This window comes from Diabrotica virgifera, chromosome 9 (genome assembly GCF_917563875.1).
Source record: "Diabrotica virgifera virgifera chromosome 9, PGI_DIABVI_V3a".
NCBI classification, from domain to species: Eukaryota; Metazoa; Arthropoda; class Insecta; order Coleoptera; family Chrysomelidae; genus Diabrotica; species Diabrotica virgifera.
Genome location: NC_065451.1, coordinates 51,470,645 through 51,497,303, shown reverse-complemented (window position 1 = coordinate 51,497,303; position 26,659 = coordinate 51,470,645). Strand labels below are relative to the sequence as shown.

The window sequence follows — 26,659 nt, the reverse complement described above, 5'->3', positions numbered from 1 at the left end:
AAATTTGATAAAACTGAAAAATTACTTTTTTTAAAAAAGCGTTGTTCGGATAGAGAAACAAAAAATTGGATAAAACAAGTTAAAAAACATATATGTTTATGCAATTTAGCTATTAAGGATGGCGATTTAAGTATAGGGACGCTACGAAAACTTCAAACCAATGTAGGGATCCTTAAAAGATTTTTAATTATACTTCAAAATTTAAATTCCGTTGCAGGCGGTGGGTTAAATAATATACGTAGAAGTAAAGCAAAGGTTGTATGGAGAAATATAGTATCAATTTTTCAAAGTAGAGTACAAACAGGAATAATTATTAACAAAGAGCATAAAGATATTTTACAGTTTTTTGCCGATGCTTTTAAACTATTTCAAAAGAAAATTGAATACAACTTAAAAAGAATGGGCATGTTAAAAGTAAATACTACATTTTGTGGGGAATTTATCAAAAAAGCTGAAGAGGTGGAAAATTTAGAAAGAAAATATTTTAATACTAAAAATGAAGTTATTGATGTGACTACCGATTTAAATTATTGGTTTGAAGTTTACGTTAAAAATATTGTTTTGACCGATTTATCTGAATTTGAGGAATCTCAGAGTGGTTGGGCACTGAATCAAATTATATCTTTAGAAATAAACATTAATAAATTTGAAATGGCTAAAGGAGCCTCATCGTATATTCAATTGCATCCTAAAGTTACCAAAAAACGAGCTTGTATCAATGTTAAGAATAACGACCAGGCTTGTTTTGCTTGGGCCATTGTATCAGCCCTATATTCAGTTAACATAAACACTAACAAAACTACTTCATATCCTCATTACACCACTGTCCTTAATTTAAAAGGTCTTACATTTCCAGTAACTCTAAATCAAATTTCCCTCTTTGAAAAAAATAATGAAAATATTTCCGTTAATGTTTTCGAGTTAAATGTTAAAGATGAGCTTTTCAATTTTTCGGTACTTCCTGTGAGATTAACTAAACAAAAACGGGAAAAACATGTCAATCTGTTGATAGTTCAAAATAAATATTATTTTAATAATGAAGTGGACAACGTCGGACCATGGAGTGGTGAACGTGATGAAGATCTAATACATTTTCACTATATTTGGATAAAAGATTTAGGCAAACTTGTCAATTCACAACTTTCTAAACACAATGGAAAGAAATATATATGTGACAGATGTCTTAATTATTTTTATACAAAAGAAAAGTTGGATGCTCATATCATCTACTGTGAAAAGATAGATGACTGCAAAATAAGTTTCACCAAAGAACCATATGTCAAATTTAAAAACTTTGTTTACAAAGAAAAATTGCCATTCCTAGTATACGCAGATTTTGAATCACTGCTCGTTCCTCTTCGCGCATCCCACTCAACACCATCAACTACGTCAACGCATCCATATCAAAGACACACAGCGTACAGTGCCGGATTATATTTTAAGTGTAATTATGACGATAATTTTTCATTCTACAAAAGTCATGTGGGTTTGGACTGTATGTCATGGTTTTCACATGAAATTGACAATTTAGCTCAATTTATTCATTCAAAATTAATAAATATTCAACCCATGAACGTTGAAGTAAGTTTAAAAGATGCTACTGAGAGATGTCACATTTGTAATAGAAAATTTTTGGAGAAGGATCGAATTGTAAGAGACCATTGTCATTTGACTGGCAATTTTAGAGGTTTTGCACACAATGGGTGCAATTTAAATTATAAAAAAGCATTTGTGGTTCCAATAGCCTTCCACAATATGAGTGGTTACGACTCGCATTTCATAATAAAGGATTTAGCGAAAATGTACGACATTTCCATTTTACCAGTCAACAAAGAAAAATATATTAGTTTCACAGTTTACCATAAAAAGACAAATATTAGATTCCGGTTCATTGATACTTTTAGATTTATGGGGAGTTCATTAGATAGCTTAGTTTCAACTTTGAAGCCAGAAAATTTTGGAATTTTAAGAAAACAATTTCCAAATTTAGATGATGAAACGTTCAAGTTGTTAACTAAAAAAGGAGTATTCTTTTATGATTATTTAGATAAAATTGAACGGTTGGATGAAACAAAGTTGCCAAATAAAGAAAAATTCTACAATAAACTGAACGATGAGCATATATCAGATTCAAATTATGCTCACGCTAAATTAGTGTGGGAGAAATTTAACATGAAGACTCTTTGGGATTACAGTAATTTATACATGAAGACAGATATACTTCTTTTGGCTGTAGTTTTCGAAACTTTTCGAGACACATGCTTCAAGACATATGGATTAGATCCAGGACACTACTATACCATCCCAGGTTTTACATGGGATGCAATGCTCAAGTATACAGGATGTCACTTGGAAACTATACAAGATGTTGATATGCTTTTATTCTATGAACGAGGTATACGTGGAGGTATATCACAGTGTTGTAACCGGATGGGGGAGGCTAACAACAAATACATGATGAATTACGATCCATCTAAACCTTCTAAATATCTCATGTACCTTGATGTTAACAATCTATATGGTTGGGCGATGAGTGAACCTCTCCCTTATGGAGGTTTCCATTGGGATGATACAAATATCGATGTTATGTCAATACCTGACGATGCAAAAGAGGGATACATTCTTGAAGTTGATCTCTCTTATCCAGAAAACTTACATGACTACCATAAAGATTTACCGTTTTGTGTAGAGCATTGCAAACCTCCTGGTTCCAAACAATCTAAACTCTTGTCCACTCTGTACAATAAAACTAACTACGTTATTCACTACAGGAACCTAAAACAGGCTATATCACATGGATTAGTTCTTACTAAAATTCATAAGGTATTGAGATTCAAGCAAATGACTTGGTTAAAAGGTTACATTGCTCTTAATACACAATTGAGGGCTCAAGCTAAAACAAGCTTTGAGAAAAACTTATACAAGCTCATGAACAACGCTGTATTCGGGAAGACCATGGAGAACCAAAGGAAGCATAGGCTGGTGAAACTAGTAAATAAATGGGAGGGACGCGTAGGTGCTCGAAATTTGATTGCTAGCCCGAAGTTTCATAGTCGCGTTATTTTCGATCAATCATTAATGGCAGTAGAATTAAAGAAAGCTGAAATTATTTTTAATAAACCATTGTATGTTGGAATGGCAATTTTAGAACTTTCTAAAACCTGCATATATGAATTTCATTATGACTATATGTTACAAAAATTCCCATTAAATCAAAATAAATTGCTTTATATTGATACTGATGGATTGATTTATGAAACTGTATGTAATGATATATACGAGGAAATGATTAAGCCTGACATTCATAGATTTGATACAAGCGATTATCCCCCAAATAATCCTTGGAATATTCCTTTAGTAAACAAAAAAGTGCCAGGTCTAATGAAAGATGAGAATAACTCAAAAATCATGACTCACTTCGTTGGTCTTCGTTCAAAGCAATATACATATAAAGTGGCTGGGGAGAAAGATGTTAAAAAGTCGAAAGGGGTTAAGATGAATGTTGTAAAGATGAAAATTAACTTTGATGATTATTTGAATTGTTTGAAAAGTTTTCGTGAAACTGCCGAAACAAAATCACTTTTTTATGCAACACAGCGTTGTATACAATCTAAATTACATGAAGTTTACAGTATTGAGCAAACTAAAATAGCCTTAAACCCTTTTGATGACAAACGGCACTTACTCTCCAACACTTTTGATACGTTGCCCTGGGGCCACTACAGTATAACACATAGGTGAATTCATTTTTCAGATGTGGAAGATGGAAAGTCTACAGAATTTATGCATAAGCTCTATTATCGAAAACATACATGAAATTTCAAAATTTATTAGTAAATCGCCTTTACCATGGGTATTAACGGAGGAAATAGTTCAAAAATTTAGTAAAATTAAATGGATGCAAATTAAAACTAATCCCGTTCCTTATGAACATTTTAAAGTTTGTGACTTTGAGAATCATGATCTAGAATTGAATATTTCACCTGAACTTCGTCAGGCAATTATAGAGTGTCAGGATTTTGAAACTTTTGCACTTAATGACTACTATTGCTTATGGTTTAGGTATTATCAAATACCAAAATATAATTTGCTACTCTGTCGACCATGTTACAGGGTATTTAAAATAATTTTCTCTGAAAAACAAAAATGTCTAAAAGCTAAATCTGATAATTTTCATGTTAGTTGTTTAGCTTCAGACTTACATTTGATATTTAGAAAAAAATCATCCTGGTGTCAAAATGGTTTTTGTGAGGTACTCTTTGAACTAAAGGATAGATATGATTGTGAGGAGGACTTACACAGGAATCGTAATAAAAAAGTAAGATTCTCAGATATTTAAGATGCTAATAAAATTTAAACCTTTTGGTAAAGACGATCTGTATATTTGTATCATTTTCCATATTTTGTACGTTTATACCTGTAAAATGTAAAAAAAACTTTCTTGTAAAGTAATTACTTACCTTTTAGTTGTATTGATCACAAAACGTTACTTCGATTAAACGAATACGATTTGCGATTACGATTACTAATAACGAATAAAAGACTTTCTTGTAAAATATGCTTTATTTTTATTTACCTTTTCCCCATACAAAATCCCCAGATCCCCAGATCCCCAGATCCCATTGATGATGGACCCCCAGACATTAATTATTCATAAAATAAATTTACTTTAGATAATAAGGATTTCAGTTGTTTTATTAATCCATTATCAGGACAAGGGATCCCCAACATATTCCAATTAAAAGTACCTTTTTCAATGACACTTCTTGTAAATTCATTAAACTTGTAATAGACGTTGTGCTTTAAGAAATATATATGTCCATCGATGTAATTAAATGCTGATGTAATATCATTTGGTATTCCTGGAAAAACGTCACTTATGCGTCCTCTTGAGATAATGTCTTTATCATTAAATTCAATAAATGAACCATCAAAACAAACAAATTTTTTTCCTGAATTTGTTTGGAATAAACCGTTAATACTTCTTGCGTTATTGATTTCAGGTACCATGTTATCTGTATGAATTCTTAAGCTAGGAAATGCTGCTGCATATATACGATTTCTGCTTACACCAATCATATCTCCATTGGAACTTTGAAAAACATGTGTCACGTTCGTAATTCCCCTTGGAAAGTATCTTATAAATTGTTCAGCATTGGTGGGCATCTTTTCATTATTTAAGTCATATTTCCATACCAGATCCTTACTTACTATATACATTCGGTATGTTGGAAATGATGGAGCATACGCTAAAAATATTAAATCTGGATATTCCAATTCACATACATTCGTTATTATATTTTGCTTTGATTTATTAGTCCTAGCTGCTGTGGTTGTCCTAGATCTTTCTGTTGTAGTTGGTGAACTACTCCTAGGTTGAGTTGGAATAGATGCAGATTTACTTTTATGTCCATATAACTTTTCTAAGCCTCTTTTATCATCATCAGTTATGTGAGAAGGAAAGGTTTCATAAAAGGGATACATTACAGCCTTCTTATCGCTACTGTGTGCTAAACCTAAAGCGTGACCAACTTCATGGAGAAGGACTGCAAAGAAATTTGTTCGACCTTCTGCTGTAGAATTTAAACTGAAATCCCATGTTAGATTGCTATTCATATGAATTTCTATGCACCCAGATGTAGGTGGAAAATAAGAATGTGCTAATATACCACTTGTAAATTTAAAAGGACATTCGTCGTTACCCTGACAATTGTATCGAAAATAGTGCTGTTTTGGAACTACTGTTATAGTTATATCCGGATTTGGATCTGGGATTCTCAGATAAGTAAACTTAAATTTTGATGCTTCTTCCCATATTTCAAATACTCTTTTAGTGACTGTCAAAGCTTGAGGGGTTGCTTGTGGAAAATACCATTTTATATCAAATTTTTTCCATGCTGATTTTACAGCGTAAGCATTGTCTCCTTGTGTACATCGTGGTTTCTGCATTAACTCCATCGTTTCTTTATTTAATTTCCCATCTACCGGTAAATTATATCTTTCTTGAAACTGTTCTAGTGTTTCAGTAATATCAGTACTGGCAGTTTCACTTGTGGTGATGTAACCATATTGTTCTAGCCATGACACTGCATTTGTCTCAGTAAAATTTCCACCTAAGCAAAAACTTATGCTGGTTGCGATGAGCAGAACAACTTTATTGATATGCATCTCGAATGATACTAGTTCAAATAAGAAAACATCACTGTGATATAAATAAACCCCACCAGCCAATACTCCTCTTGTAATTTATTTTCATGAAATAAAACAACAGAGATATATTTTACAAGCTTTATTAAATTCTTTCAAGATCATTAGCGATCCTATTTTTACAGAAAAATATAAGTTGCCCTAACGCTATATGTTGTAAAGTATTTCCTTCCTGTGTAAATGTATACAATTTTTGAATTGCGTCTGAAAACGTATAATTATGACTACTAAAACTATTTCGAACAATATTAAGCGTATTATAATAATAATGTGGAAATTCAATAGTCTCTAGCATGGACATATACGGTGTTAAAAGTTCACTATTTGCTTCCACAAGGGTGTTCACTTGCACTTCTGAGAGACAAAAGTTAATGCCGTGCTTGATTATTTCGAGGAATTTCATGCTGTTGTAGGTTATTTGTCGAATTATGCAATATTCACCACACTGAATTTCAACAGGATCATCAGAGACGGTCACGTTTTCGTGGAAAAAACTTTGCTCATTGAGTTGGGTAATTAATTGTTCCCATTCATAGGCACTGAAAGATATTTTCTGCCATGGCGATTTCCACATAATTACAGCTGGAGTATATGTTCTGGCTGGACTTAGACCACAACCAAGTTGGTATGATCCATTTAACAACTGTGTGTACAGCAGATAATGGGACTCGTTCTTAGCTGCTTCTTCATACTTCTCTAGAAGAGCATCCAGCTCATGATCGTAGTCTTCACATACAGTTGATGTTTCAGATGATGGTGAAAGGGTGACATCATACTCGCTGCCGCTTGAGTATTCAGTATCTTGGGAATACATTTTTACTAGCTAACTGACTGCAACACACTGAGAACGAAAAACGTGTTTCTGCTAATTTTTCAGAATTCCCCCACCTTTTTAGATGACAGCATCATTATCGATCCAACTATTATGTTTTACATCAAGGCCAAGCCATTTGACGTACATTTTTTTACCTTTACGACGTAAAACTTTTTCAACTAAGTAAATATCAGGATTGGCTGTTTTCTGTAACTCTTCATCGTAAAAGGCTCCTTTGATCGGTGCACCTTGCATGTCTTCGAGCATGTACGTTGCAGGGTTGGTAATATTGATTTTGGTAACTTTGAATAATTCTGTTGTCCAACTTGGAACATATCCCTTGTCGAATAACATTTTGGTTTTGCTGATGCGTACAATATCGCCGACTTTAAATTTTCGGGGACCTGCGATTTTTAAATGCGTAAATTTGTTTTTTAAAATCTCCTTTTCATTGGTTTTGTTCACTTGTGATGGTTTGTACCCCGTTTTTGAATGCTTTGTATTGTTGTATTCAGCCGTAACTGTGGGCAATATGTCAATCCACTTGTAAGTACCGTGTAAGCTGAAATACTTGTAAAGTTTGGATTTCAACGTTCTAATGACGCGTTCAGCCATGGCTGCTTTCATGGTAGTGAAAACAGAATAGTGATTTATTTTATGTTTTTTCATTAAATTTTGAAACTTGTTATTGTAAAATTCAGTTCCCTGATCCGACTGCAGATTTTTCGGTGTTCGTTTGCTGTGTGCGAGGATATCCGAAAATGCTCGAGTCAGCTCCTCACCCGTCTTTGTCTTTAATGGACGAGTCCACAGATATTTCGAAAAACAATCAATAACAACTAAAATTAATTTAAAATTTCTATTGTTATGAGAATGAGGTCGCATTTCAGCCAAGTCCATCTGCCATAAATCGTCTAAGCCTTTGACTATTGTACGTCGTCTTGGATAATTTTTTCGAGCAGGTTTGTGTAGCTCGTTAACTAGTTGGACCTTTTCCATGGACGACGCCATTTCTACTTTCTAAAGCTTTAACTCTTTGGAGTAAAGGGTGTAAATATGTGTTAAATATAGCAAGTGTATCTTGGATTTCTTTTACTGCTGAAGATAAACGTTCATCCAACTCATACAAAGTCTTTGACAGCTCTGATACTCTACTATCTAGTAAAGATCTCATATCTGATTCATATCGAATGCTTTTCTGCCATTGCTCAAGATCATGAATCCTATTATCATTTATGGTTTGTAGATTTACCTGTAACTCGCTTAGTAATTTATTATGTTTTCTGCCTTTCACCTTTTTTGCATCAGACATCTTCACTCTACCTAAACTGTTTACGTTCTAACGCAATATTCTTTGTACAATAGGTTTTATGCAACTCGTCCATCAATTGACTCTTTAGACAATTTTATTATTTTCGACGTATTCTTCTACTACCTTAAGACGATTTTCTAAATCATGTGAATTAAGATCCGTTGTTTTAATCTTTTTTTCCATTTCCAACGATTTCAACATATTTTGTGCGCTTTGGTGAGCAGCATCTGTAACGTTCTTATTCATTTCACGTTTAAATAAATCTAGGTCATTTCTAAACTCGTGTACTTGTTTCGACAAATCGGATATTTTTGCAGCATTCACTTTGTTCTCATCAAGCAACAAATTAATTTTTTTATTAGAATCACTTTCTACTTTACTTATGGTGTCTGAGATTTTTTGTTCAAGTTGAACATGTTTTGCATTATATTCTTTGTGCAACAAATTAAACTCTTTTCTTACAAAAGACTTGACATGAACAATGCGACTATCTACGAATTTCTTGTTGGAAAGATCTGTATCAGCTACAGGAGGATTCCGTTGCATATCCTTCTTTACTGCATGTATTTGGTTTTGTACATCCAAAATAGATTGTTTTAAGCCTTCACGTAGCTTTTTAACAGCTTGTTCATTAGAACGATAATGATGGCGACCAAACTTGTCAACATTCATATTGGAAATGATGCTACAATAATCTGATCTAACGTTAATATATAATATCTGCTTCACGTAATTCGTTGATAATGGCAACAATTTCGTTATTGAGGGATGCGGTGTTTCCTGCTTTTTGCTCAGCCATCAACAATTTGAGGCGCTCACAAAGTTCGTTTGGGTCATCCCAATACACATATTGCACATGATCATCGCTGTCTTCCCAATGTGTCGGTATTCCTGAGCCAACCTCCTCCCTACCAGATACTGTATTACGACGAAATGATTTATTCAGGTCAGGTTTAAGAAGTGATTTATTAAGATTAGGTTTAATAATTTCATTCCACTTATAGGTTTTGGTTCCCTTTAGTGTACCATTCAGTTTTTTATGAGCATTGGTTAATTCCAGCAATGTAATATATCGTTTCACATCGTCCTCAGTGTAATAATCAGGTTCTTTGTAAAATATTAATTCATATAGCCCGCGAGTTCCAACAACATAGTCTCCTTTCGCCACAATCCAACCATTATGGGCGAAATCAATAACAGTTTTTCCAAGTTTCCATTTAGAGGTTACGGGGTCATGAGTAGGACCGTATACTCTATCTATTTTATCTGAATACTGCCAATGGTCTTTCACATAAGGATGAATTAGATGATGGTATTTTTCTAGGTAATCTTGAAATTCTTGTTCGGATACCTTATCTTGCGATTGGTTTGTTTCTATGCTATCTTCGTATTCTTCATCGGATTTATCGCTGAATACCTCTTCATCGCTGATAAATGATGTGTTTTTTATGGTGCTGATATCTTCTTTTTTAATTTCTTCTTCTTTTTCCATTGGTTCTTCTTTTTTAATCGACTCCGTTTTAACGTTAGCATTGTATTGCGATGTTTTTAGAACACTGGTTATGGGTTTAAACATTTTTTTCAAAGTTTCATCCTCCTCCGATTTACCTAGTTTTAACGCTAAATACTTTTTGCGAATAGCTCTAGCTAATTCCGCAACTTTGCGCTTGCGTAGAAGCACTTGTTTGTCCAACATGCTTTTATATAATGCAGGTATCTCAGCCACGTCTAAACTTTTATAAACTTGTCGAAACCTTTACGATAGCGTCCGTTAGAAATATCAAAATCCTTAACAATAACAAATGTACCATACTTGTCCTTCCAACATTCAGAACAAAATTGTTTAAATTGCTCAAATGTCATGTCAGGAGAGACGTGATCGTCAAAGACGTGTTTTAAATTGAGCTCATCCTGTTTAAACAATACAATAAGGTTAGCATTATCACGTAGGAGTTGTTTGCCTGCTCGACTGTAGGATTGACATAGGTATGCACAATCGATATTTTTATGTCTCCCCATACAGTAATATTCACGTATTGTTTGTTGCGGATCCGTTGATACATCATCAAATATGAATACAGAATTTGGTTTGGCTTTACCAGGACTTATTACAGCATCATTATCTTTATATGGGAAATAGCCCACCTCCTTCACAGATGCTAACACTTCCTTCAAAAATTGATACTTGGGTTGAAACAACGATTTTGAATAAACGTAAACATTTTGAAATTTAGCGCCATTCGGGTCAAACAATAATGCCAACATAGCATTAGTCTTTCCACATCCGCTTGGGCCGCATATGATAGCACGAAAAGAATGTGGTAGCAATGCACCATGTTTACTGGTTCTTGTCACGTTATCGACAAAATCTAAGTTTTCCACTGCTAGTGTCTTGTCTTGTTGAACAACCTTCATCTTGTGATCGAGATGAATTTTATGCACTTGGTTATATAAAAAGCAATTTTGTGTGAAACGATTCATTTCAATGTTGGTTGTTCAAGGTGAAGGAGTTTTAAATTCTATAATCAATAGTCTACCATTTGAATTGCACGCTCCTGGCTACCACTATCTAGGACCTGGAACTAAATTACAGAAACGTCTAGCACGAGGAGATCCTGGGATAAATCCATTAGATCAGGCTGCGAGAGATCACGATATAGCATACTCTCAAAGTAATTCCTTAAAAGATCGACATAAAGCAGATTGGGTGTTGGAAAATAAAGCGTGGGAACGAGTTAAAGCAAAAGACGCATCTTTGGGTGAAAAAACCACTGCCTGGTTAACTACTACAGCGATGAAAGCCAAACGAAAACTAGGTATGGGTGTGAAACGTGGTAAAGGCGTTAGATCATTTAAGCGACACGTGCTGCAACCAATTATCAGAAGATTGAAACGTACTCCTCCAGCACCAAATCTACGTAAATCAGCCCTACTTGCACTTGCAGCAGCTAGAACGGCCGTTAAAAACGTAGGTGGGAAAAAAAATGTGCGGGTTCCAAGAATTATTCCATTTGAACCAAAATCAGGTGGTATTTTACCTTTAATCCCTATCTTTGCAGGCTTATCAGCTCTCGGCTCTTTAGCGGGAGGTGCGAGTGCCATTGCCAAGACAGTAATCGACTCAAAGAATGCTCAAAAGAAACTGGAAGAAGATAAACGTCATAATAAAGCAATGGAACATCTAGGCAAAGGTTTATACCTACGAAAAAACGCTAAAGGTGGCTTTGGATTATACTTGAAGAAGTCAAAAAACTCCCGCTGAAGCTACCTAATAGACCTCTAACCAATGTGGACTTGAATAAATTTGCTAAACAATTAAAAATTTCAAATTTTCGTGGAGTTTTTATGCGGGACAATTTACCTCAAGCCCCCCGTAAACACGAATGTGCTATTATTAATCTTGATATTTCCAAGAACCCTGGTACACATTGGGTAGCTTACCGAAAGATAAATAACAACATAGAATACTTTGATTCATATGGTTGCTTGAAGCCACCGCGGGAACTAGCATCATATTTGAGTGGTGGACGAATTTTCTATAATAACGACGCATACCAAACTTATAACCAAATTAACTGTGGACATTTATGCTTAAAGTTTCTCTACAATGGAACCATCTAACGACATCTTGAGGCGTGCCACATGCATTTTTATGGAAAATATAACGAGCGGTGTTTGGTATAAACTACCCCACGATATTCGTCTCGCACTAGGAGATCATTTACCTTGCAAGAAAGATCATAATAAACATGAATGGGGTGATGTTTGCGGCAATATGAAATCTACATGTGTATTGTGCGGTGTCTATGAGAGCGGTATCTATAAGCAAAATGTAAATAAGACAAAACCATGTAACAGTATAATAAGAAAAATAAAGAAATTTTTACCATAATATATTGATATTTAACTTACTACACCCTATATTAAGTATCAGTCATGTCTCGATTGTTAACCTTGACAAGTACTACAAACGAATTTTCGTTTACTCCTCAAGTGCCTCTTGTACTTGATCCACTTCAGCAGTATTATGTAGCAGTGTTGGGATTTCATACATTTAATTCCATCCCAAACATCGATGGTGAAAAATTTTATTTCTATGAGCAAAATGACCGTAAAAAGTTGCGTCATATCGACATTCCATCCGGATGTTATGAAATTACCGATATCGAAGCGTACATTCGAAGTGCATTACACACTAAATACAATTCAGTTCAGCAGTTCACTTTAAGACCGAACAACAATACGCTTAAATGTGAAATTTTCTGTCAAGAGCATACCATTACTTTCGAGAAAAATGATAGTCTTGGTAAATTATTGGGTTTCTCCTCAAATAGAATATTGGCGCCAGGTACACTGCATTCTTCAGATCAACCTGTAAACATTATAAAAGTATCGAGTCTACTTTTTGAATGCAACATTACCGAAGGAGCCTTCTACGAGGACAGACCTGCGCACACTATTCTACATTTTCCACTTAGTGTTGATCCGGGGTTTGCTATTGATGAACGTCCTCATAACCCTATATACATACCAGTAAGCAGCATACGTGAAATTACCAAAATTACCGTTAGTGTAGTCGATCAAGAATTAAGACCAGTCAACTTTAGAGGAGAGAAAAGTACTCTGCATTTGGATTTTAAGGAACGATAGATGGGTTTAGATATAAAACACAACTCTACACATCCATATTCATTAGTCTCACACGGATCCTACATGGGACGTGACGTGTCTGCTGACAATAAAGTTTTTCTTGTTTCCATTGGATTACGGCTGAAGAATGCCAAAACGCCACTATATTCGACGCCAGGTTCATCAGCAGGAACCACATATTTTCGATCTTTACCAAAAACCTCGGTTCGACGATACTATTAGAAAAGAAGAATTTCGTACATATACACCTTACATCAAGTCATTTAATAATAGTGATGTTGTCGAGTTTATCATAAATCAATCAGATGCATTTTTTGCGATACACGACACACTTTTAGAAATTAAAGGAAGTATCAAGAAAGCTGGTAATGGAACTGTTTCTCTTGCGCCGAATGCTGGATCCTTCTTGTTTGATACCTGTACATACATCCAAAGTTCACATGACATGGAAATAGTTCGAGATCCAGGTGTAGTCAGCACTATTCGCAGTTTGTTGTGTTATACACCTGAAGATTCCAAATTTCTCAGTACTGCAGGATGGAACTATCCGAATTATCCACATTTAACAGGGGACGCCTTTAGTTTACTGATTCCAATCAAACATATTTTCAACATTTTCAACGATTACACTAAATTAACCTATGGTCGTCAAGTGTTTCGCTTTGTTCGAGCGCGTAATGATAAAGATTGCATTGTTGTCCAAGAACCTACTGGTTCCACGACGGTAACAACAGTATCATTAACCATCTCCAGCATGGAACTCAAGGTCAAACATGTCTTTCCCAATGATGATGTGAAAATCGAATTAATGACTCCGATTAAGAATAATACACCGATAACCATACCTTTCCGTAAATGGGAGCTCAATGAACTACCTTCACTTACGGCAGGATCTCGACGAGAGATATGGAGTGTAAAGACAACTTCAGCTGTTGAACGTCCACGCTACGTTATTGTAGCTTTTCAAACTTCTAAACGAGATGATATTCACGCTGATCCGACGCTATTCGATCACATTAGAATGTCCAGCGTACGAGTGGTTATTAATGGTGACTATTGGCCTAACGAGAGAATGCAATTGGATTTCACAAAAAATGATTACGCTATAGCTCACTACAATTATACTGAATTCTTTCCCAGTTATGCTCGTTCGCTAACAAAACATCCCATCTTAGATTACTCTGCATTTAAAAGATATGCTTTGTTTGTTTTTGACTGTTCCAAGCAGGATGATACATCGTTTAGATCCGGAACTGTCGATGTTAAGTTGGAAATCGAAGCAGATGAAGGTTTTCCAGCAGGTACTCGAGCTTACTGTTTAATTGTTCACGACAGCCTACTCGAATACTTTCCACTAACTGAAGTTGTCAAAAATATAATTTAAATAGGACAATCTACAACTATGTCTTTCAGTATTGATCGCAACATCATGAGGATCGCATTAGTTGACATACAAGGATTCACCGTAGATGGGTGGTTTGTACCCAAAGAGCTTACCATTGAAATTGGCCATAAACGATGCCATTACATATTTACGTCTCCACAACCGTTTGCTACATTGAGTAATAAAGATAAGAAGACTGTATCTTACTTGGAGAGACACCTGCACGGTCTTCGGTATTCCAATGGGGATGTTGAATATTCAAAAATAAATGAAATACTAGAATCTAAGTTGTTGTATGCAGCTGATTACATCTACGTTCGCGGCGAACAAAAAGTGGAATTTTTACAAAAGAAATGTCATATTTTTGGAGTTTTCCCCACCATTATTGATGTTTGTAAATTTGATGATACACCCCTTGATACTGGAAACTTTATTCAGAATGCCAATCCTTGTCACACAACTGGACTATTTTCCTGCACCGAGAGAAATGTGGATCACCTCCGCCAATGGTTTTGTGAAAAAATATTACCTATGTAAATTAGGTTTTTGAATAAAAGATTAAAAGTATTGTTTTAGTTTTATTTAAAAAAAACACTGCCTTCCTTTTTTACATATTTATTTTAATGCAAGATGATTCACATTTGCGACTTACAAAAAATTTTATAATGATATTAACAGCTAGAAATACATTTATTACTAATATTATTGTTAACAGTATAATCGATGAACCATATTGGACGATGTCATCATCATTATTAGTTTTGCTCCATTTTGAATCACTTTCAGTGTTATTTGGGGATATTAACTTGATCTTGTAGAATGCTCCTCCCGACTTTGGTATCGTTTTGAAAAATACTGGAAGCTGGCCATAATTCACCACTTCATGATCCATTAGAGTCCATTCAGTTCGATTACAATCAGTTTTTACATCGTTAAAACATATCGCTATGTTCTTAACATTGTTTGGAACGTTTGTATAAAGGACATTGTTAACAATAGCTGTGAGAATGATAAACGATGCCGTTAATTGAGACATCTTGCTGGTTGAATTCTTTTTAATGGGTATTGTGTTTTTGGTAGTTTTCTTGTAGACAAATGAAACTCTGCAAATCGTTTTTCAATTGCGGTTCTATCTTCGTACCACTGTATATCCGCTTTCAACTTTTGTATTTTTTCGCAAAACTCTACCAATCTACACTGCACGGAAGACATTGATGAAATGAAGCATCTTTTACTTAAACTAATATATAAATATACATATATATTAATTTTATATTTGTTTGAAATTTTCCTTAGTCCTGACCTGTTCCTAATAAAATATTTATGTGTTAAATAGTATGTGCATCTTAATTGGAATTTCCTGCAAGCGTCATTATATTTTCTGCATCTGTTTATTACTAATTATACAATAAACGCAATCGTGGGAACGACATAATATTTATAGAATTTGCTACCATATTGCGTCAGCGTATTTTCCCACATTGCAAGCCTCGTGAACATAAGTTTTAATTACATCCTTTAGTAATTTGCAAACCATTGGAATGTGGATGTATCCGGTTCACTCGTGGGAACGACATATAATATTTATAGTTGCTGTCAGCGTATTTCCCGCGGTTCACTCATTTCGTTGAAGCCACACGTGCATTAACGTATGACATCATTGGAATGTGGATGTATCCGGTTCACTCGTGGGAACGACATATAATATTTATAGTTACTGTCAGCGTATTTCCCGCGGTTCACTCATTTCGCCACACGTGCATTAACGTATGACATCATTGGAATGTGGATGTATCCGGTTCACTCGTGGGAACGACATTTATAGTTGCCGTTGCGTCAGCGTCCACATTGCAATATATTTTTATTACTTGGAGGTACTCACGTATTTTTCTTTGAATTCTAAAAGCACATTGTAGAATGCAGGCGGGGTGCATTCGTTTGTATGAAATTATAATACTAAAAAATCGTTGCTTTTTGCCGACACCGTATCTACATTGCCTAATTTTGTTACATAACGCCATTTTTACCGCCCCGGAGGCCCCACGTTCACCCTATGACGACAGGGTTCTTCTTCAGAGGCCTCAACGCCGCTGGCCGCCTCATTGCAACACGTCTACTTCTCACCCCTATGACGACAGGGTGCGACAGGGTGTACTTCTTAGGGTTCTTTTACAGGGTTCTTCTTCAGAGGCCTCAACGCCGCTGGCCGCCAACACGTCTCACCCCCTACAGGGTGCGACAGGGTGTACTTCTCAGGGTTCTTTTATAACGACAGGGTTCTTCTTCAGAGGCCCCAACGCCGCTGGCCGCCTCATTGCAACACGTCTACTTCTCACCCCTATGACGACAGGGTGCGACAGGGTGTACTTCTTAACGACAGGGTTCTTTTATAACGACAGGGTGTACTTCTTCTTGTACATCACCAGAGGCTACTTCTACGGCCTCAACGCCATCCTAGCCATCAAGCTGGCCGCCATCTTGGATCTCAGATTCTCATATCTCTACTACTGACACAAATAGGCATTTATACTTGTCTTAAGTGCCACATTATGCAAATACGTGGCTTATATAGGGTGTCCCAAAAGTAGTGGAACGGTCGAATATTTCGCGAACTAAACATCGGATCGAAAAACTGAAAAATACGTGTTCAATCATTTTCAAAAATCTATCCAATGCCACCAAACACCAACCCCCACTACACCCCCTGGAGGTGGGGTTCGGGGGTAACTAAAATCTCAAATGGAAACCCCTAGTTTTTCTTGCAGATTTGGATTCGTTACGTAAAAGTAAGCAACTTTTATTCAAGACATTTTTCTAACTGTGAATAGATGGCGCTATAATTGAGAAAAACGATTTATCCTGATACCATAGGTAAATTATAGAAACGGTCTAATATCTCGAGAAATACACTTCCAAATGAGAATAAAAAAAAGGTTTTTAATACTTTTCGAAATCCTATCGAACAACACTAAACATGACCCTCCAACCCACCCCCTGGAGGTGGGGTGGGGGTAACTTTAAAATCTTAACCCACTTTTTATTACAGATTCAGATTCGTCATGAAAAAATAAGCAACATTTATTCGAAACATTTTTTAAAATTGCTGATAGATGGCGCTAATAAATCGTATTTTTCCAATTAAAGCGCCATCTATCGACAATTCTAAAAAATGTTTCGAATAAATGTTGCTTAATTTTTCATGACGAATCCGAATCTGTAATAAAAAGTGGGGGTTGCTATTTAAGATTTTAAAGTTACCCCCACCCCTCCTCCAGGGGGTGGGTTGGAGGGTCATGTTTAGTGTTATTCGATAGGATTTCGAAAAGAATTAAAAACCTTTTTTTTATTCTCATTTGGAAGTGTATTTCTCGAGATATTAGACCGTTTCTATAATTTACCTATGGTATCAGGATAAATCGTTTTTCTCAATTATAGCGCCATCTATCCACAGTTAGAAAAAATGTCTTGAAAAAAAGTTGCTTACTTTTACGTAACGAATCAAAATCTGCAAGAAAAACTAGGGGTTTCTATTTGAGATTTTAAAGTTACCCTCCACCCCACCTACAGGGGGTGTAGTGGGGGTTGGTGTTTGGTATCATTGGATAGATTTTTGAAAATGATTGAAACGTATTTTTCAGTTTTTCGATCCGATGTTTAGTTCGCGAAATATTCGACCGTTCCACTACTTTTGGGACACCCTGTATATGAGTGTATAACTGTATATTATGTGCATAATATAATGTATAAAGTAACTTTTAAAATCGCGATATCTCAGGAATGGTAACTCTTAGGGAAAAAATTGTAAGGACTATTTTTGTAGAGAATGTTAAGATCTACAACTTTGGTTTGATGTTTTTTTTTTGATAAAACTTACGGTTTTCGAGAAAAATCCAAAAAATCTCAAATTTTGACCTTTGACCCCGAATAACTTTTGTTGCACACATAGAATCGATGAAGACTTTTAAAACTTTATTTGTTATGGTAAACTCTAGTTCTCCACCAAAATTTGGCTCTCCGGCAATTTTTGTTATTTGCCAACTATTTTGATGTCTAAGTTGACCGGATTAATAGATGTCGGAAAAGAATTTTCGTCACACAAAAGTAGAAAACATACTACACAACTCTTTCTCGTTTTAGGTTGTTTTTCCTCTCGTTTTGACAAACATGCAACTTCTGGTTACTGGAGTAGATCCAAGAATGCTGTGAGATACTTGAGGAGGAGTATCTACAGCAAGACAAAGATCTTTAAAAAGATCCTTCAAACACTTCTTGCGTTGATCCTTTTTTTTTGTAATGGATTGTGCTCTCGATATAATGTAGGATGTTAAACCAGTGACGTCAATCATGTTATAAAAAAAGGCCAAGAGCCAAAGCAATGTTAGACGGTTGATTTTATACTCACCCAGCATTTTATCCATGGTATCAACCCCCCTTTAATTTTACTCTAATACTCAATCATTTCCGACTACTTGTCCTATTAAATGCATGGACGAGAGTAACACAACTGCTTTGTTTTTCTTTAGCAAATAAGATCATACAATAACATCATGATTATATGCAAGATTTGTGGAAAAAATATGTAGCTCTTTTCTAACTTACTTTCATATTGGTGAGTAGAAATCTCTTATTTTTTTCTAAAAGAGCAGCTAACGTCATATGACATGAATTCTAGATTTTAGCAAGTGCAAAACTGGTAAAAAGTTATCTGTGGTAACATTTCGCCCAGAATCTTTATAAGACGTGACCAGATTCAAAATTGTTCGTTCGCTAAAGTTAACTTGCCGGGAACCATAAATATGCTGTTTTTTTCAAATATAAAGGTGAATTTGCATGGGATAGTGTATTTTTCTATGGATGCTATACCATGTGCAACGTCTCTCACTAATTACATACATTCAAAACGAACAATTTCCCAGGCTGTGAGAAAAGTCGGCCATTGCAGTGAAAAACATTTTTTCTCACGGGTTCCATACGTAGAATCGCGGTTTCCATGGTAACATAGTAACATGCACAATACAAACACAAATATTTTTGTCAAATAAAATGTGTCAAATCAAAACTTACCAGTAATTACATTTCAAAGCTGTTCAAATATAACTGGTAACTATAATTTTAAATAAATAAAAGTATATAAATATTAAAAATATTAAATACCTACATATGTGTATAATATGTATTTTATTCCAATTTTTGCATATAATCTACATAATGGCACCTAAATTATTTAATTATGAAGATTAAACTCTTGACAAAAATGCATTCATAGAAAAAGTACAGTGTACAACACGTGAGAAAACGACATATTTCTCCCTCGCTTGACTTGCGCAACAAACTTCTGCGCTCGTGAGAAATATGTCTTTTTTCTCTCTTGTTGTACAATATACTATTAATGCATTACAAACCCAAAATACCATGTTTAGTGGGTTTGGAAGATATTATATTGTGTAAATTTTGTGCGGCCTCTAAATAGAGACAATTAATTATTGTTCATCTATGGTTATGCATTGGGATGGTTTGTAGACTTGTTGCACAGTTTTATTCAGCATTGTCCAGATATCTCGTATGAGTGCAGTGTTGTCGGCTATTTTGCGTTATTGGCGGGTATTTTCGTTGTCAAATCTTATAAATTTTAGCATGGTCTTGAAACGATCACGAGACATTGCAGCCCGTATTAGTGGCAGAGACTCCATATTCCACATCTCATACAAGTTTTCTTTGTTGATTCTATGTATACCTCTTTTGTCGGCATTATCACTCATGATAATTTTCAGGTATACACGTATATTGGCAAGCACCAAAGAACTTAATGTGAATGAAATCTTCCAATTGAAATACAATACAATATTACTATTCCTAGAATTTGTTTACGACCACTATTCCGGATTTATTGCTACAGTAATTTAAATAATTTACGATAGATAAGTAGGGTCACTTGAAAGCGGCTTCTAATCTTTGTTTGTAAATCCGTACAAGAACAAATTACCGAATATTATTATTTGCTTATTGCAATAGTAAAACATTTTTTAACCGGTTATGCTAGTATTAAATAATATTATATTAAAACGAACAAATATTTCCCTTTCGATTAAGGATTTTTTAAGAAAATGTATAACAGGTACAATTGCACCTATGCCGTCTGTTACCGGTGTAACATTATACCGCTCGATAAAGGTTAAGAAGGAGAAAGAATACTCAACAAATGTAATATATACCGCAATCTCAGTTTGAACTACCGCAAGTGTTCCTGATGAGTGTTAAATAACTCGAAACACTGGAAAATAAGGATGCACGCTGGATCTTCGTAAAATAATTCACATTTTTGCTGTCTCGAATTACCAATTTGACACAAATTTTTATATTATTAAGTCTTAGTTTCGTAAAATATTGATTTCCTTACCTTAGACTGTTGTAGAGTTGAAGACATAGAAAGAATATGTTGTGCATATAAGATATTAAAACCAAGGAAGAAATATTTTTGTCGATGAGCTTACTTAGTAGATATAACTTTTGATAATCTTCTCTAAACTCTTTCCAAAATACCCTATGCCTATGCATGATCTAAAATAATACATCTTACAGTACCAAGAAATGATAAAAAATATAAATTTTCTTCTGCCATGAGAATATTTTAATAGAAAAAATAGTTAAATTCCTTTGTAAAAGGTATATTTAGAAAATATCCCAAACGGAGCTACATCACATAACGTTTTCGGAATAACGATTCCATCATCAGTGCTTATTACCTAAAATAGTATAACAGGTCACATTACATGTTTGAACCACCAAGATATGTGGGTAAAACTCTTTAGTTATAAATTTTTAAATTGTTTACATTCTACTATAAAAATAGGTGTGATGAGATGATCGACCAAAACAATAAAATGGTAGTCATATCCCAGGCAACCAAATAACGTTTACACAACGTTGTAAAGACGTCATAATTATTACCAAACCACGTCAGTTTATCACGTTTTTTCGACGTCGAAAGTCACGTGAATATGTCCCATCCTAACTGACGTCATTTTTATCACGTTTTAGATACGTGATATCAAAAACGTATTTTTTTGTCGTTTTTTTTTAGATTATTTTTCATTTTATGGTTTTAAAAATACACAATAATAATTATTCGCATGGGCATTGTTGGTATTGCATCTTTCATTTAACTGTTTTAAATTTAGCTTATAGACTAAAAGTAAACACAATTGGAAGACTTTATAAAAAATGGATAGAATTACAATTAAATTGCAATACCCTCAATGCAACATTATAGAAATTTACTTTTTATATAAGTATAGGTACTTACTGTGTCAAAACTGAAACAACATATAAACTAATTAATAATTTATTAACAAATTATCCAGCATAATATCTTAAATTAACGTAACGCTGTCCATTAAATCAAAAATAATCGTGAACAACACATAACAATTAGTTCATTAACAGAAAATAAACCCAGTAACCAGTAACACCATAAACAAGGCTTATTTTACATTTTACCACACAAATCATGTAAACAATAAATTAAGTTTGGAGTCAATATCATGTCAATAGTCAATATACAACATTAAACATTATAAGCATTAACTCCTCCCATTTTTGTGACGGCAGACTTGGGCTGTGTGAAATGAAAACGTGTTTTTAAACGTATTTTAACGTCATTAATCTTACGTATTTAAAATCACCTACAAAAGACGTTTATACGACGTAAAGTTCAAACACCTGTATATATTCAAACAAAAACTGACGTTTGCTCGACATTATTGACGTCACTTGGTTGCCTGGGTAACAGATGGACAACTTACAGAATCTATAGACATAGGCAGCGGATCAAGACAGGGAGACTCATTGAGTCTCAATATAATCATGGATGAAACAATCAAAAGCATCAACGAAGGAAGAGGATACAGAATGGGAAACACAGAAGTAAAAATACTCTGTTAAGCAGAGGACGAAATATTGATAGCAAAAGATAAAGATAGTGTGCAAAGATTAGTCCACAGATTTAACATAAAATCAAAAGAATCAATATGACAATTTCATCTCAGAAAACTAAAACAATAGTAATCAGTAAAGAACCAATCAGATGTAAAATAGAAATTGATAGTATCAGTTTTGAACAAGTAATAGAAATAAAATACCTTGGAATTACATTTTTAAGCTACGGAGACCTGGACAAAGAAATTATAAGTATATGGCAAAACCGACATATTAATACTGAGATGAAGTCAAGAATTTATAAAGCCAGTATACGACCAATAATCATATGCATCAGAAACAAGACCCAATACAGCCACAACAGAAAGACTACTATAGTAATGGCAGAGATGAGAGTACTGAGAAGAATTACAGTAAATACGCTGAAAGGTCGAAAGGGAAGTGAAGACATTAGAACACAATGTAACGTACAGTACATAAACGAATGAACACTAAATAGAAGAAGAAAAAAGAATGGAATAACCACATATAAGCAGAATGGAGGAGAAACGTGTGATCAAAATAGCAAGAGATAAATCACCAATCGGTAGAAGCATCGGCCGACCACGCAAAAGGTGGAGTGACAACCATGTATATTAAGCTAGAATATCCATTTCATAAGGGAGCTATGAGACTTAACCCAAATTTTTATTGCTATTTTATTGCTAATTTATTACGCAAATTAAAAATGTATTGCTTCAACCCCTTCAGAGAAACAGGTGGTTATTCCAGCTTAACATTAAGCTAGAATAGCCGACATTCATATTTCTGGAATGAAAGTAGATAGAGAGTCGCTTCCGGTGGCATATTTTATTGCTAATTAATTGCTAAACAATTGGGTATACAAGAATTTACAAACTCACCCCCTTTAACCCCTACCGTTATCATCATTCCCCGTATTTCACAAAGAGTGAAAATACCCAGTTTAAAAATCTAAAACCAAGTGGGTATTTTTTGCTGATTAATTGCTACAGGTCTACGCCAAAAATAATTTTTTTGCTTTATCCCCTAACGAGCAACAATAGCTACTGCCGTTTAATATTTAAGCTTCAATACCCAACACTCCTATTTCAGAAAAGAAATCAGATAAAGGGTCGCGTATTGTAGCTTAAGTATTAAACCGCAGTATCCATTGTTGCTCGTTAGGGGATGAAGCAAAAAACTAATTTTTGGCGTAGACCTGCAACAAATAATTAGCAAAGAATACCAACTTGGTTTTAAGTCTTTAAACTGGTCATTTTCACTCTTTGTGAAATCCGGGGAAAGATGATAACGGTAGGGGTTGGAGGGGGTGAGCTTGTAAACTCTAGTATACCCCATCTTTCAGCATTTAATTAGCAATAAAATATGCCGCCAGACGCCAGAAGCGACCCTCTGTCTGCTTTCGTTCGTGAAATAGGAGTGTTGGGTATTGTAGCCTAAGTACTAAAATGCATTAGCCATTGTTGCTCGTTAGGGGATAAAGCAAAAAATTTATTTTTGGCGTAGACCTGCAGTTATTAATTAGCAAACAATACCCACTTGGTATTAGGTCTTTTGAACAGGTTATTTTCACTTTTTCTGAAGTGCAGGGGACGAAAATAGCGGTAGGGGTTGGAGGGGGTGAGTTTGTAAATTCTGGTATACCCCATCTTCCAGAAATTAATTAGCAATAAAATATGCCGCCAGAACCGACCCTCTATCTGCTTTCGTTCCTGAAATAGGAGTGTTAGGTATTGTAGCTTAAGCATTCAACCGCAGTAGCAATTGTTGCTCGTTAGGGGATGAAGCAAAAAATTCTTTTTTGGCGTAGATCTGCAGCAATTAATTAGCAAACAATACCCACTTGGTATTAGGTCTTTAAACTGGTTATTTTCACTTTTTGTGAAGTGCAGGGGACGAAAATAACGGTAGGGGTTGGAAGGGGTTAGTTTGTAAATTCTTATCTTTCAGCAATTAATAAGCAATAAAATATGCCGCCGGAAGCAACCCTCTATCTGCTTTCGTTCCTGAAATAAGAGTGTTGGTTATTGTAGCTTAAGTATTAAATTGCAGTAGCCGTTAGTGCTCGTTAGGGGATGAAGCAAAAAATTCAACTTTTGCGTAGACCTGCAGCAATTAATTAGCAAAAAGTACCCACTTGGTTTTAAGTCTTTAAACTGGTTATTTTCACTCTTTGTGAAATCCGGAGAACGATGATAAGGGTAGGGGTTGGAGGGGGTGAGTATATAAATTTTTGTATACCCCCACTTTCAGAAATTAATTAGCAATAAAATATTCCGCTGGAAGCGACCCTCTATCTGCTTTCGTTCCTGAAATAGTAGTGTTGGGTTTTGTAGCTTAAGTATTTAACCCCAGTAGCCATTGTCGCTCGTTACGGGATGAAGCAAAAAATTCATTTTTGGCGTAGACCTATAGCAAATAATTAGCAAAAAAATAGCCACTGGATTTTAGGTTTTTAAACTGGATATTTTCACTTTTTGTGGATTCCGGGGAATGATGATACCGGTAGGGGTTAAAGGGGGTGAGTTTGTAAGTTCTTGTATACCCAATCTTTTAGCAATTAATTTGCAATAAAATATGCCGCCAAAAGCGACCCTCTATCTACTTTCGTTCCGGAAATATGAATGTTGGCTATTCTAGCTTAATATTAAGCTAGAATATCCACCTATTTCTCTGAAGGGGTTGAAGCAATAAATTTTTAATTTGCGTAATAAATTAGCATGAAAAGAGCAAGAAATATGGGGTAAGTCTCATAGTTCCCTTATGAAATGGGTATTCTAGCTTAATAGACATGTGACAACCTTCCATAGAGGTACCAATCCGCCAATGAACAATCAGAATTGCTTATAAAGAGGAAAAAGAAGAAGAAGACAAACGAATTTAACTATTTTGTATGATTTATTGTATACAGCCAGTTACAGGAATTTAATTTCCTCGTGGATTTTTTTGATATATTATTAATAATAGATATTAATAGGTACGATTTATTGATACCTACAGCACATTCCACTTAAAGCATGCAACAAATTTTATTTAAAATCAATCTTAATCATTTGCTACTTACTTAAATTTATAGACACAATATTATAACATCTTAAAAAAATAAAACCTTACCACGTTGTTTTGTATCTTTGACACGAGCCTGCGAAATTTTGCAGTTAATGCTATGCTTATGAGGCTAATAAATACATCAGTAAAAATCCATGTGAATGTCGAAAGTACATTAGTGAGCTGAAAAAAATGATTATATTATAGTAGGGAGGCTCGGATGCTAAATTTGCAGTTACTAAAACGTTATTGGAACTGTGAAGATTAGGTCCTAAAACCAAAAAAAGTTAAGTTTTCCATTTTGGTGGGAATTTTCTACTATTTAATTCAATTTTTCATTTTCAAAACTCGTTTTTACTTACAAAAAAGTTACTTATTTTTACGTAAGCAATCCAAATCTACAATAAAAAATGGGGGTTCCTATTTAAGTTTTTAAAGTAACTCCACCTCATATCTGTGGGGAGTTGTGTTTGATGCCATTCGATAGATTTTTGAAAAATATTGAACGCGTATTTTTCTGTTTTTCGATCTGATGTTCATTTCGCAAAACATAACGGGGTTTAAAATTATAAACTTACTCCACAGCCCTCCGAGGGGGCTGTGTTTCGTATCATTCAATATATTGTGGAAAATATTGAACATTTTTTAGTTTTTCGATCTGATGTTCTTTTCGCGAAATAATTTTTTTTTGTGAAACTTTGTGACTCACCCATTTTCTTACGCCCCGCTCACATTTTTTAAATATACAAATATACATTTTTCTTCACATACTTAATTTAAATGTTGAATGGGTTGCATATGTGAGTTCATTTTAAATGAAGTAAAGAAACACAGACGTACTCACAATAATTTAATTTACTTCGACGACCGGTTGCGATCTCAACAACATAGAGATCATCTTCAGGTCGGCGTTACAAGTGATTAAATGCTACAATTAAAGAAAACCAGAGTTAGAACATTGTCTGGTTGTATCGAAATGCTGATAGAAAGCCAAAACTTTGAAAGGTATGTAAATGTTGACATTTCAGAACAACAAACAAATACATACGTATGTATACACATGAGCAAACAGGTACTCATAAGCACGCACATGCACACAGATGCCTGCGGTTTATAACTATTTGTTAAATTACATTAAACTTTAAAAAACTTAAAAAAATTTTAATTGAGTTTTGATCTACTTACATGCCGTTACAAAGGATGAGTTTTAAGTTCATCAATAATATATAACATATTTAAACGTCCAGATTATGCTAGTATGTTTGTTATTGATAAACTTACAACTTAT

The 26,659-nt window shown here is 34.6% G+C and overlaps 3 protein-coding genes across 3 annotated transcripts; 2 read left to right on the top strand and 1 right to left on the bottom strand.

Annotated features, from left to right (window-relative positions):
• Positions 1-399: 399 nt before the first annotated feature.
• LOC126890945 (uncharacterized) lies at positions 400-3,741 on the top strand. Its single transcript, XM_050660120.1, has one exon. The coding sequence runs from the start codon at positions 400-402 to the stop codon at positions 3,739-3,741; it is 3,342 nt and encodes a 1,113-aa protein (XP_050516077.1).
• Positions 3,742-4,647: 906 nt separating this feature from the next.
• On the bottom strand, positions 4,648-6,168 carry LOC126890944 (matrix metalloproteinase-18-like). Its single transcript, XM_050660118.1, has one exon. The coding sequence runs from the start codon at positions 6,166-6,168 to the stop codon at positions 4,648-4,650; it is 1,521 nt and encodes a 506-aa protein (XP_050516075.1).
• Positions 6,169-13,110: 6,942 nt separating this feature from the next.
• Positions 13,111-14,367, top strand: LOC126890943 (uncharacterized). Its single transcript, XM_050660117.1, has one exon. It carries the CDS (start codon positions 13,111-13,113, stop codon positions 14,365-14,367), a length of 1,257 nt encoding a protein of 418 aa, XP_050516074.1.
• The last annotated feature ends 12,292 nt before the right edge of the window (positions 14,368-26,659 follow it).

What these genes read in the sequence shown, in the direction of transcription:
- LOC126890945 (XM_050660120.1), top strand. Translation starts at nt 400, where the DNA reads ATGGGCATGTTAAAAGTAAATACTACATTTTGTGGGGAATTTATCAAA.
- LOC126890943 (XM_050660117.1), top strand. Translation starts at nt 13,111, where the DNA reads ATGCCAAAACGCCACTATATTCGACGCCAGGTTCATCAGCAGGAACCA.
- LOC126890944 (XM_050660118.1), bottom strand. Translation starts at nt 6,168, where the DNA reads ATGCATATCAATAAAGTTGTTCTGCTCATCGCAACCAGCATAAGTTTT.